Source organism: Montipora capricornis, chromosome 8 (assembly GCF_036669925.1).
Source record: "Montipora capricornis isolate CH-2021 chromosome 8, ASM3666992v2, whole genome shotgun sequence".
Lineage (NCBI taxonomy): Eukaryota > Metazoa > Cnidaria > Anthozoa > Scleractinia > Acroporidae > Montipora > Montipora capricornis.
Window position 1 is genome coordinate 22,508,727 of NC_090890.1, and position 12,500 is coordinate 22,521,226.

Consider the following 12,500-nt stretch of genomic DNA (forward strand, 5'->3'; position numbering starts at 1 on the left):
GCATGGGTGTCAACTTTCTGAAGATGGATCAAATAATTTGCTCAAAAGTATATTGGTAGTTTATGGTTAAGATGGTTTCCATATTTAGCATTTTGCATCTACACTCAGGCTCCTTAATTTTTCAAGCATAAGAAACTTTTCTTACACTGAGAACTTTCAGGCTGCGATTAACCAAAATAATAAGAAAATAAAGAGCCTTCCCCTGTGGGTTGAGAGTCGGTTAAGAACGTATTCATTTTGCTCATTTGTTGTTTTGCTTTGTTGTTGGGAGTTTTAATACAAATACAGGTAAAAGAAACGTAAAACTGTAGTCTAACAGGAAAGTTAACTCAAATACTTCGGGACGATTTTGAAACATTAACAATGTGGATTTATCATTGCATGATACATTGAAGAATACCTCAGTTTATAGTCGAACTTTCACACAACCGTTTTGTATACTACCGTTATTAATATGTTCTAAACATTGCGACAACTTTTAGAACATGTTAAGAACGGTATACGTAGTCTAACGGGAATATCATTAGTGAACTCAAATACTTGGGGACGCCGTTTTTAACATAGATAATGCGGTTTTCATATTGTGCGATACAGTCACTTTGACTGTATCACACAAAACAACTCGGTTAGTAGTCGAAGAAAGTATACCAAACAACTTTAAGAACATGTTTCGTTATTTAAAAAAAAGAGTATATTTCTGCCAAAATGTATTGCCTGTTTGGCTTGCGATCATTGCAGATTTGGTGGATTTTCATTGCCACAAAGCTACTCTCCTTCATCAGTTCGATGTCTCCCGTTTTGGTACATTTATGGATGGAGGTTTAAAAAAGCAGTGTATAGGGAGAGAGGCGTATATAGCAGGTGCCACAGCACTTGTACAAAATGAATCCAATCTTACCTAATCATGTAGGCAGCGGAATTAATGTTTTTCTGGCTCGTGTGTGCATAAAAAAACAAGCTAACGACAAATTATCCTTGATATTACGGCGTGGTGCTGGACAAATATGGATTTTTCTATGTAGGTGTGCTCAGCTGTTGTCAAAAAGACAACTAAAAAAGTGACATGTATGATCCAGACACACAGGCTTTAAAGCGAAACAAAAGCAAGGGTGAGTCGATTTTGATAAGACACGGAAACTGATTTAAAAAAAAACAGTGTACGAAGTTTTGTCGGAATATACGATCAGTTAAATTTTTAAAGGGAATCACCTTACACGAGTAAGCAGGATACACAGAATCATTAATGAGATGAAAGTCCACGCGTGAGAGAATTGCTACGTCCTTCAAGCGAAATCCTTAAAAAGCATTTTTCAAACAACAAACAAAGATGTTCAGTGCATCCAAACCTAAGTTAATTTGGATCTGACCAGTTGCCTGTCCTTTTTATAACTTGTTAAGGAAACGGCAAGATGGATTTCCAGGAATTTGTTGAACTTATGGCGAAGAAAAATCAGCATGGAATGGATGTGGGCGAGGCGAAAGAAGCTTTCAGGATCTTTGACCCAGATGACCGCGGTTACGTTCTTACCTCCGAGCTACGCCAGGCGTTTGGAAGGTTAGAGGAAGGGATATCCGAGAGTGAATTGGCGGAGATTCTAGATGACAACTTCCACGGTGGAAACAGAAAAATTTATTTTGAAGGTATAGTTTTTTAATGGTGACGATTTTTGACATAAGAAAATCAATATGATATTTTCCTAGGAGGTTTGCATGGAGATAAAAATAGGGAGCTTAAGCAACGACAACGGCGACGGCAACGAGAACGTCACAAATTTGCATATTTAGTGGGTAAAAACAATAGCCTTGCACGCCCTGCACGTGCGTTTTTCACTTTTGTCCATTTCGTTGCTGTCGTCAGCAAAACAACAGAGAGCTGATTCTAGGACGAGAACGACTACGAGTACGAGATTTTCTCAATGAACAACAGTGAGCGCGCGCTAACCAGTGTCATTTTGGCGGGAAAAGCGTGATACCGTCGTCATTTTAGTACGAGGTTTTGCACGAATGTCGTCGTGTCAAAACAAGTCAACAACAGGGTAGCAGTTTTGGCATTTTTCGATCAGCAAAAAGGCCCAGGTAACAGCAATAAGAATAACTGAGCAACCTATTCTGCCAACAAAGAGTAAGATTGATCGTACGGGTTATAAATTTTTTAAGTATTTTCGCTAAAAACTAGAAGTCTAAACTTGTACTCGTACAACGTGAAATAGCCAAGTTTTTGGTTTTGGGAAGAAGGTCAGCACTTGAGGATAATTTTTGCATTTTCGCTCCTAAAATGGAGTGCCGTTCCGACTGGTGTCATCTTTGAGGAAATACCACACCCTTGTCATATTACAAACGTTGAAATAGTCACGAAGCGATTAAAATAACGCAAATTTATATTTTGAGATGACGTTCGCGTTTGCCGTCGCCGTTGTCGTTGCTTAAGCCCTGGTCAAACGGAATCGCAAATAGTCGCAAGTAGCCACAAGTTGCGTTGGGTGGCCAAATTGACTCGCAAGTTCCCTCGCAAGTACATGCAAGTCGCAAAAAAAAAAACCATATATTTTCAGTTAGTCTGATTGGTCAACCAACTTGCGTTGACTTGGGTTGGGTGGCCAAACGGTGAAAAACTTGCGTCGACTTGCGAGAAAATTTGATCTCGACCAAAGTCAACGCAAGTGCACGCAAGGCCTGTCCAAACGGAGTCGCAAATTGACGCAAGTTGTGAACTTGCGTCCACTTGCGAGGGCTTTAAGCTCCCTCAGTAGGGAGCTTAAGATCGACCACGACGACGTCGACGAAAAGGGGTTGACTAGCGGTAGAGTTATTTTCATAGAGTTATGTCGTAGAGTTAGAGTTAAGTTTGCAAAATCCTGAATTTAGAAATACAGAAATACAAAAAGTATCCTAAACATGCATAAAAGCTAACCTTATAGGCCTAATTAGGCCTAAACAAAAGTTAAGCTTTTATGAATGTTGGCTTCCAAAATCTTGAATTCAGCATTTTGGAAACTTAACTCTATAAACTCTACGACATAACTCTATGAAAATAACTCTGAGAATAGCTGTCCCCCGACGAAAACTCCACAAAACAATGATATCATTGCTTAAAAGAACATAAATAATCGAGCTTCTCGTGCGGCACGGATTTTAGCTCATATTTTTGCGGTTCTCTGCGTGACGGCGGCGTGAAATCATTAAATTTCAGGTTTTGACGATAACGTGAGCATGCAACAGAGAATCTTTCATTCTCTGTTTTCAGTCAGAAACCGCTCGTACCAATTTATTTTTAGGATACTTCGCCGACATTGAGCGACGTGAACGAAATGGAATAATCGCAAAAGACTTATACTAGTTAAGAGCAAAGTTCTTTTTTAAGTTTCCTAATGACGAATGGATGTATGAAACAAATTTCTTCATATATTCAGTAACCGCAAACTAGAAAAACCAGCTCACGATAAACACCTCTGTATAAAATGAAAGGGTTGTGGTACCTGAAAATAACCATACGACGAGCCCATCAGAAGGAGCATTTCTCTGAAATAAATTCTTGATCGGGTGTTTTGACAGAGGATCTCGCGACTGGCTCATCTTTGTAAAGCAAGATTGAAAAGCTGTAGGCAACATACTTTTATGAAATTTAGACACTAAATTACGGTAAAAGTCAATGAAATTTACAATACCAAACGATTTATTAAAATAACAGAGACTAGAGGATTGATCAATATGAAAAAACGCATTAGTTATAATAGAAAGACATTTTTTGAAATATACCCTGGCTGCAAAGTACGTTCATATGTTATCGCCCAGCTAGTAACTGTATCACAAAATAGTGTGACACCTGAGCTCCGTTTGCTTTTTTTAGTAACATATGCTGTTTGTCTACTAATTTTTTGTTCACACAGAATTCAAGAAGATGACAAGAGTACAGATTAACAATAATGAGGCCACAAGCCCTAACAGTATGAAGTGAATTAAGGCAAGATGAAACATGGCTTATGTCTGCTAGATCACTAGTTGAAGATTTAAAAGTATCTCCATCATGGTCAGGAAAAATATACATTTTATTTGATAATTAACAGCTTTAATAGTCTCTTTACAGAATTCTACGTTTTGATGATCCCGCAACCAGAGTCTCATTCCAAACAAGGGGTGTAAAAATACACTCAATTACCTGAAAGATACTTATTACCCAACTTTTATTGAAAGGATTTAGAGAAATTAGACTTAAAACAATTATCTGAAAAAAATGGCGAGTTATTCATGCAATAACAAGTGCAGTTGCACAGTCATCACAATATTTCAATAATTATTTATTTACTTATTTATTTATTTATTTATTTATTTATTTAGGTTCGCCTGATGATGATCCACACAAGGAAAAAAACAAGGAAGGAATAAATTCAAATGTTGAGACCATTGAAATGCACCTATAATAGTCTTGATTCCATATTTTACGGACAGTACGTGGGCATTTTCCATTAATTTTGGTAATTGTCCCTGGCAATATCACTTTCATTAGTTTCATGTATAGTGAATGTCTTTTTAAGCAGGGCTGGTTTCATTGCTCTGGCGTTGTCGTACAAAAGAAAAGAAAATTCCACTCAGTGATTCGTGCGTTTTACAGTTCATTGAACACTGAAATGGCTTCCTACCAAATTGCGCCCCTGGGCGATTCGGGCAATTTCTGAAACGTCTGAAAGTCTAAGTGATATTAATCCTCAAAATTACCCTGCCCCGTGCGATTACCTATACACATTGCTCCGGGGATTGGCTAAAAAATCTCGCGCCAAATTTGCAGTCAATCAGAGATAAAAGCAAAACAGTCGTGAGTTGCTTTCACACTACGTTTTCCCGCGCTCAGCGCCGAATGCATAATTTTCTTCCCATTCTGATTGGCTGATTTGATTCACTGATTGGTCTCTTCTGATTGTTCAAGTTTCCACGAAACTCAATCGAGGATCACTTTTATTCAAATCTAAAAGACCAGTAGTCGTCGGGGTTTAGTTAGGCTATTCACTCAAATATAAGAGTGACATGAACTAAAGGATTCTTGTTGTTAGCTATACCAATTCACATTGTGAGTGAGTGAGTGAGTGAGTGAGTGAAGCTATTAGTCTCTCCCCTCGGGGCTTTTCAGGACTAATTTACAATGTTTTTCCGGGGACTTTGGCCAGACTGCTAATTACACAGTTTACAATTTTTATTTTAGGAATAAGGTCAGACCATAACACCGGGGACTACGTCCCCTTCACTTACCGAATAGTGAGTGGGTTCTTTAATGTCCCATAATATTTAATTTCCAACAAGGGTTATGAGGCGGGACCTCCGGTTTACAGTCCTTATCCGAGAAGACTTGAAAGTCTAACCATTTGCAGATGTAATTACAAAGGCCGCACATTCTCCTCAGTTATTTTAAGACCCTGAGTGTTGGTGCGGCCAGAGTTGAACTCACGACCTCTCGCGTGACAGCCGATACTCAACCAAATGAGCCACCGGTGCGAGGTGACTCTCTCTCTTCAATTAAAGTACCGACAGATTTTAAGTCGGGAGAGGTTTTATGGGTAGTTTTTCGTTTTCGAGCATTAGAGGTTAGCGAACGGTTGCGGCAAAAACAAAAAATGAAATAAGAACCGAAAATAAAAAAAAATACGTAAAAAATCTTTCCAGCACAAGGGAAACGAGTTTCCATTCCTCTTGACGCCAAAAAGTTTCGTAATCCTTGAGAGAATTATCCACGAATAAGTTGAGACCGATGGTGATTTTTGGGTATGACTTGCCTCCAAATCTTGAGCGGAACATTTCGGCTGAAAACGGAAACAAAAACGAGAAATGAAGACTAAATTGATAATAAGGCTTGAGATAGATTGTCCTTAAGGACGTATATCGCAGAGATCTGTCAGACCGGGAGGGTGGTAATCTCAGTCTCAATTGACCGAATGCAAAAATGGCCGCCAACAAATTATTCTTTTGTCTTTGTGTTAATTAGCCTAACTAGCCTCGTTTTACAGCCCAAATTCTTTCAGTTTTACGCGTGTGAACTAGGCTAGTTAGGCTACTTAACACAAAGACAAAAGAATAATTTGTTGGCGGCCATTTTTGCATTCGGTCAATGAGGGTCTAAGTAACGTTCCACCACAGGGAGCGACAGATAGCCTAACTTTGAGCTGTCATGAACGAACAGTCATTATGTCATTCAGATATCCAGAAATCCAGGAAATTAGATGCAAGCCCAATCTTGATATCCAACACGGTCTAAGCATTTTCTACCTGTTTCTAACAATGAGATAGCGATGGTAAATGCAGCAATTTATCTGTACTTGAGGACTGGAGTTTAGCGTTGATTGTCTGTATTGCCAGACGCGAATGAGTGATGTTCAGTTGGGAGCATGGGGACACTTTTAAAAATAGCAGTGCATCGAATTACCTGTATTTCTGGACATGTCTCCAGATAAGGCTATAGACCGAATGCATAAATGGCGGCCAAAAAAATATTCTTTTGTTTATGTGCTCATTAGACTCACTAGCCTCGCTCTCAAGCAACATTTCTTTTGTATTTTGTACATGCAAACGAGGTTAGTGAGTCTAATTAGCAGATAAACAAAAGACCATTTTTTTGGCCGCCATTTATGCATTCGGTCTATTTAAGGTGATTCACTGGTTTTGCATTGCGCAACCTTACTGCGCATAATTTCTGGCGTCATTGGCACGCGCAGTACTGCTGGCACATTGATAAAATGGCGGATTTTCATTGATGCTAAGCCTAATCCGTCAAGGAATGGCTATTTTCTCCTGAACGAGTACGCTGACCCCCATTTTTTATTTTATATATTTGCTGAGAAAGGTGTCTCCATGGAGTATGGAAAAAATCAGCAAAAATCTATGGCCAGTTTTTTGGCAATTTCATAAAATTGTACCGAAGGAGCTACTACGAGTCGAACAGCCCACACTAAAGTTAAATCTATTTTGAAGTGTTAAGTACTCACAAAGGCATTCAAATAATTTTTTCAGGTACGTACTTGAAATAACCGTAGAATGACTCACGCTCTATGTCAAACGTTGGATTACATTTCTAAAATCGAGCTAAATTTGTCTAACATTACTAACATTGGGGGTGCACGGAAATTGTAAAAGTAGCTGAAATAGCCGTATTCGTCACCGTCGTACCATGGAAACGAGCATGGTGACCCCCCTCCCTTTTTAATTACATTTTTATCATCTCCTTGACATGTTACAACAGTGTACGAAGTTTCATCGGAAATCAATGACAAGTTTTATTTTTAGGGGATCACCTTATTAGATAATCCATCGAGGCCTTTGCCGTTCGAATTCATATCAGTCGAAGGTAGTGAGTCTCTTACACAAGTCTACAACATAGCTTGTCAGCGCATTCGCAAATGATAAGAGTTTAGAGTCAGCATACTTATAGTTACAAATATCTTGAATTCTTGAATACACAATGTTGACACGATTCATGCCAGACAACGTTGACTTTCAACAAGGCTGGTTACTTCTTAACACTTCTATTTCATTTTGAACGTGATCATTTTGAGCATGAATCAAATCAGTCGCCTAGACGAGAAGTGAATGAAGTAAATGAAGTAATAATAACCAGAATAATAATAAACACTTAATGACTGGTCCCGAGGGAAACAGTTGATTTTCTTTCCCAATAATCTAAATGTTTCCCCGTGGCGCAGCAGAGGGAAACAAAATGAACTGTTTCCCTCGGGACCAGTCATTAAGTTATTTGTTATATAGCACAAGAAGAAAAACGTGCAACGGCAACATCATCGGTCAACATTCGCGGGTAACAGTGCATTGTTACCCTCTGACGTCATAGATTTTGCACTGTTGCCCTCTCAGAGACTTTTGGCGGGAAACAGTTTTATTGTTAGATGTCATGTGACCTCGAAGTAACCAATGAGAGCGCGCGCTGTTGAGGGGCATTTTTCAGCTTTATAACAACGAATTTCATTTGGGTGTAAACTGTATTAGCGCTGGTGGACTAATTGGAGACACTGTGCAGAAATCAAATCAAATCGAATCAACTCAACTGGTTTGGTTTTTGAGGAGAGGGCGGAAATGAGGAGTACCCGGAAAAAACCTCTCGGTCCAGGGGCCTGTTCCTCGAAAGTACCGAAACTTTACGGGCCATTTTCGGGTGTCACAATTCCCTTTGTTTCTCAAGAACGGAGAGGATTTTAAAAGTCGTCAAACTTTACAGTTATTTTTTCTTACCTTAAAAACACATTAAAAGATCGGCTCTCCAAAATAAGCGGTTAGCAGTTTCACAAATGGCTTTTCAGGCCCGAGAAGTTTTCGGGACTTTCGAGAAACGGGCCCCTGAGTAGAGAGCCAACAAACTGGGAATTGAGCCCCAGCCCCACTGGTGTGATGCGACTGTTTTCACCACTGCGCCATCCCCCCTCCTCCAGATATAAACAGGTGACCTCATTCCTCAAGTATAAACAGTCAATCTTAAGTATAAACGCTTGACTTCAGTATGCTTTTGAAAAGTAGTTTACCTTCCTTCCTGAATTTTTCCGCCGTTTTCAAACGATATTTTACGGACTTGTGCAAAAATACCAAGCGTGCCATCCTGTCCAATATTTGAATCTGCAAGAAATATACTGAGAATGTAGGGGTGAAACTAATGATTGTCCTCGGGCAAATTAGGCTGATCGTTCAAGACGCCTATGACGCAAGAGTTCATGTTAGAATATCTTAACTAATTTGAGCATTTTCTTGTTTCTGTATGTTTTCATCAGGCTTTAACTCGTTGTTAAAATTTTCTAATTTGCTTTTAATTTTGTGCGTTTAGTGTGTCAGTACGCTAACATATATTCAAGTCACATTTACTGGTGCATGCTAAAGCGATTCAACTTACAATTTAGTGCTGGAAGAAATTTTACTATTGCGGTGATTATGTTTATTTCATTTTGTTATATTTTTTTACTTTTAGCGTTTGGCTAAAAATCCGCCGTCAGGTTTACAACTAGTGAGAAAAAAAACCAAAGCTAATGTCGACATGCACCTACGTAAAATTCCCGCGTTTTGAAAAAGTTAGGTTGATTGCTTCCAATTCTGACTAGTTCATCTTCCTGTTTGATGATCCCATTGTGATGAGCTAAAATAATCATTTTGCATTGGTTTCGGTGTTATGCATAAAAGATTGCACGAATTTGCATTCAAAATCAATGTATTTTTAATGTGTGCTTTCCTATCCCAACGCGCGCATGTGTTTTTGACTGGCTTTTTCTGTCCAGAAATCTACAAGCTTAGTAAAAATTCAAAACCCGGCGTTTTACGTTAATAGCAGAAGACTGAATATATTATCCATATTAAAAGGGTTGATAGAGTTGCGCAGTGTAGCATTTCGGATCCCCTCACCTTTACCCAGTCAGGCTGGTCTATGTTAACATTCATGTGAAAGAATGAGATGACAAGACACGACACAGCGATGGCACACACGCACTCGAACATCACAAAGTAATAAAACTTGCAGAATACGGGCAATTCGGGACTCTTCGGCATCGCATTTAGAGCCTGTAAATAAAAAAAGATCGACAATAAAGTCCGATGATGGCCCAACACATGCGAACCAAACAGTAACTAATCATTCATTCATTCATGATGACTCACTCACTCACTCACTCATTTATTTATTTATTTATTTGATTTATTTATTTTTTATTCATTTTAGACAAACGTATCAATGTTAGCTTGTCATAAAATCGGAGCGGGACAGGACTAACAGAAGCGCTTGACAGGAAGCATTGACTGGAGTTCGGTATTTTCGTGATAAAAAAACATACCCTCAGATAATTAACCCACATGATAAAGAGAGTGTTGATGCCGACTCCGATTCTCTCCCCAGTCTCCGGTGGCAAGAGAAAGACGAGTAGTGTGAGCATTACGTTGGAGAAGCATGGTAAAAACAATATCACAATATAGTACGTTGTTAGACGCTGAAGTCGGATGGTAAATGTCACAGAGGGGCTTGCACGACTGTTGTTTCCTTTCGTTTCAATGGCTGTGGGGAAGATAAAGAAAAAATCAGCTCAAAAGCAGAAATACCTTCTTTACGTGCTCGATCATTGCTTGAATTGTGCATTCACTTTCGTCTTAGTCTGGCTTTCACTACCGCTTTTTCCCGAAGGATTGGAGTGAAAGCTTACTGCCTATACAATATGCGTCTAAATCGGTGTTCGCTGTGTGTCCTTGGACTTTGCAACCAGGATATTCAATCCAGGTCAAAAGACTTCAGGACACTTGTCAAATTTTGGGTGAAAAGTAGAGAATTTACCGTACATTCCTCCATCGTTATATGAACAACGCGTTCTCTTCTTTCGCTGCCTTTTTCGCCCACCCCCTTCCCCCTAGACAATGTTGAAACATGCGAGCGATCGATGAACGGATCTTGATTTCCCAGACCGTGGAAAATCAACATTGTAATCACGAGAGAGGGGGGGAGGGGGGGGGTGGGGGGAAGCGGGAATTGTCCCAAACAGTTTTGACCAGGATTGTAGTCTGGAAAATATATGGCTATTTCGCACCTTTGTACTCTAACACGTTCCATCCACCAGATGAACTGAAATTCTCCTTGGATTCAGCGAGTGTTGAAGTTTCCACATCTGCTTTGAATGCTAAATCTTCGTTTGTGTATGCCCATGTTCCTAATAAGTGGAAAAATGGCAGATTGTGACCGCGATTTTCCCAAAAAATTGAACAATGCGATTCATTTTCATATCATATAGAAAACGAAACTTATTCATATTTGACAATAAACAATAAACTTATGTAAACGCAGACAACAATGACAGGCATCACAATAACACAGTTAACATCATAAAGGCTACAAGCTCATTGGCAGCGTCGCCCTGCCTGACTTTCATTCAAAGGTTTGGTCACCGAGCAATTTTTAAAACTGATTTAATGATCTTCTCGTTGATCTCACCAAATATGAGGTTACATCTTTGAGTATCAAACGGATACATGGTCATGTCCATAATACAGGAAATACTGAGAACAGTTGGAAGCAAGAGCCTGACTTGTCCATTAAATTGGACTTCTACTTGGTTATCTAGATCATTATCCCCGCCTGAAAGCAGTGGAGCCACTCCAGAGTCTAACCTGAACGAGAAATGTAAAAAATACCAAGGCTGATTGAATGAATCAGGTTTTACGAGCAATACCGATGGTACGTTTACGTTTTGGTTTTGATAATTTTTATATTGAACATTAGATCCTTCACCGGGATCCGGTCTTTCTGTTTTTCTACGCTACTCCTTGCTTATACGAGTTATACTGACAACAACATCAGCTGGCAGAGAATGCGGGCATAAAGCAGCCTTTTCTTTGTCTGTTTGATGTTAAGTCCCAACACAACACTCTCGATTTGAAGGCAATCCCACAAACCCACACACGTACCAGTTTCCCAAATTTTTCCCTGGAGGCTGGGACTAAGTGACGAAATTTGCTTGATTAGTTTCTGACTTTGTATAGTAGACCAAACCGGCTAACTCGATGTCGAACCAAATTCAAACCCCTTTGAAATGAAACATTTTTTTCCAGGAATTTCAATATCATTTAAATGTGAATGCTAAATTATAATGCAAACACAATACACAAAGAATCTTTACCCCGAGAGAATGAATTGGCTACAACACTGAGTTAGCCGGTTAGGTCTATTCGCTACTTTCTCAAATCCCATAATACATATTGTTTTACCCCCGAAATTGTGCATAATTACTGTTTTCGATTTCTCTTGGGACATGAAGATGTCCCAAGAGAAATCAAAAACAACGCCTATGCATATTTCATATTTAGGGGATAAACAAGGTGTATTATGGGATTTAAGAAAGTAGAGATTTGACTGACTACAGCTTAATTAAGAAAACCAAAATACGCACGAGTTCAGCAGTCCGACAGGCGGCGTCCATACTACATCTACTGGCAGATTAATACGAGTGATGTCTCCATACCGTTCGGGATTCCAGGACAGCGTGACATCTTCCCACGTCTGTATAATATAAGTCATTGCGTTAGAAGTTAATTAATTTGAGCGATTTATTGATTCATCGACGGATGGATAGGTGAAAGAATAGGCCATTTCCGAGTTCATGTTTGCGTCCTCTTTAAGGACGGTGCCTACCAATAGAGGTTTTTCATTGGCAGGAACAATGAAACATTAGAACATTTGTTCCCTTTAGGAAAAAGAATCTATAGTTCCTGCCATGCAACATGGCTGCCTTGCAAAACCTCTATTCAAAGGTATTTTTGCGCGGTTGCATGAATATGAAGGAAAAGCAGATCTTAACAAGTGTTATTGAAATCCAAAAAGAAAATTGGAGGTAGCCATGCAGTTTTCAAAGATAATTAATCAACAATATTTGTGATAAGCTTTAAAATACAATTGAAAGCAATCTATGGCGTTAGTTTCCAAATTGAAGTTTAATTATCTCTGAAAAATGCATTGTTACCCCCAATTTTCTTTTTGGATACCAAGAGACTTT

At 39.1% G+C, this 12,500-nt stretch overlaps 2 protein-coding genes across 4 annotated transcripts in view; one reads left to right on the forward strand and one right to left on the reverse strand.

The window, feature by feature from the left end:
- Positions 1-4,593, forward strand: part of LOC138060553 (calmodulin-like) — a 6,595-nt gene extending 2,002 nt beyond the window's left edge. For all 3 annotated transcript variants that reach the window (XM_068906378.1, XM_068906377.1, XM_068906375.1), the window contains 3 exons: positions 1,399-1,641; positions 3,888-3,961; positions 4,336-4,593. In XM_068906378.1, the coding sequence (XP_068762479.1) occupies positions 1,399-1,641; positions 3,888-3,955 (311 nt within the window). In that variant the 3' untranslated portion in view covers positions 3,956-3,961; positions 4,336-4,593. The remainder of the gene's footprint in view (positions 1-1,398; positions 1,642-3,887; positions 3,962-4,335) is intronic.
- A 131-nt stretch (positions 4,594-4,724) lies between these two features.
- Positions 4,725-12,500, reverse strand: part of LOC138060552 (neuronal acetylcholine receptor subunit alpha-9-like) — a 9,106-nt gene continuing 1,330 nt past the window's right edge. The window contains exons 3-9 of the mRNA XM_068906374.1: positions 11,898-12,007; positions 10,943-11,118; positions 10,542-10,661; positions 9,801-10,018; positions 9,376-9,531; positions 8,511-8,601; positions 4,725-5,789 (exon numbers count right to left, since the gene is read on the reverse strand). Of these exons, the coding sequence (XP_068762475.1) occupies positions 5,575-5,789; positions 8,511-8,601; positions 9,376-9,531; positions 9,801-10,018; positions 10,542-10,661; positions 10,943-11,118; positions 11,898-12,007 (1,086 nt within the window). The 3' untranslated portion in view covers positions 4,725-5,574. The remainder of the gene's footprint in view (positions 5,790-8,510; positions 8,602-9,375; positions 9,532-9,800; positions 10,019-10,541; positions 10,662-10,942; positions 11,119-11,897; positions 12,008-12,500) is intronic.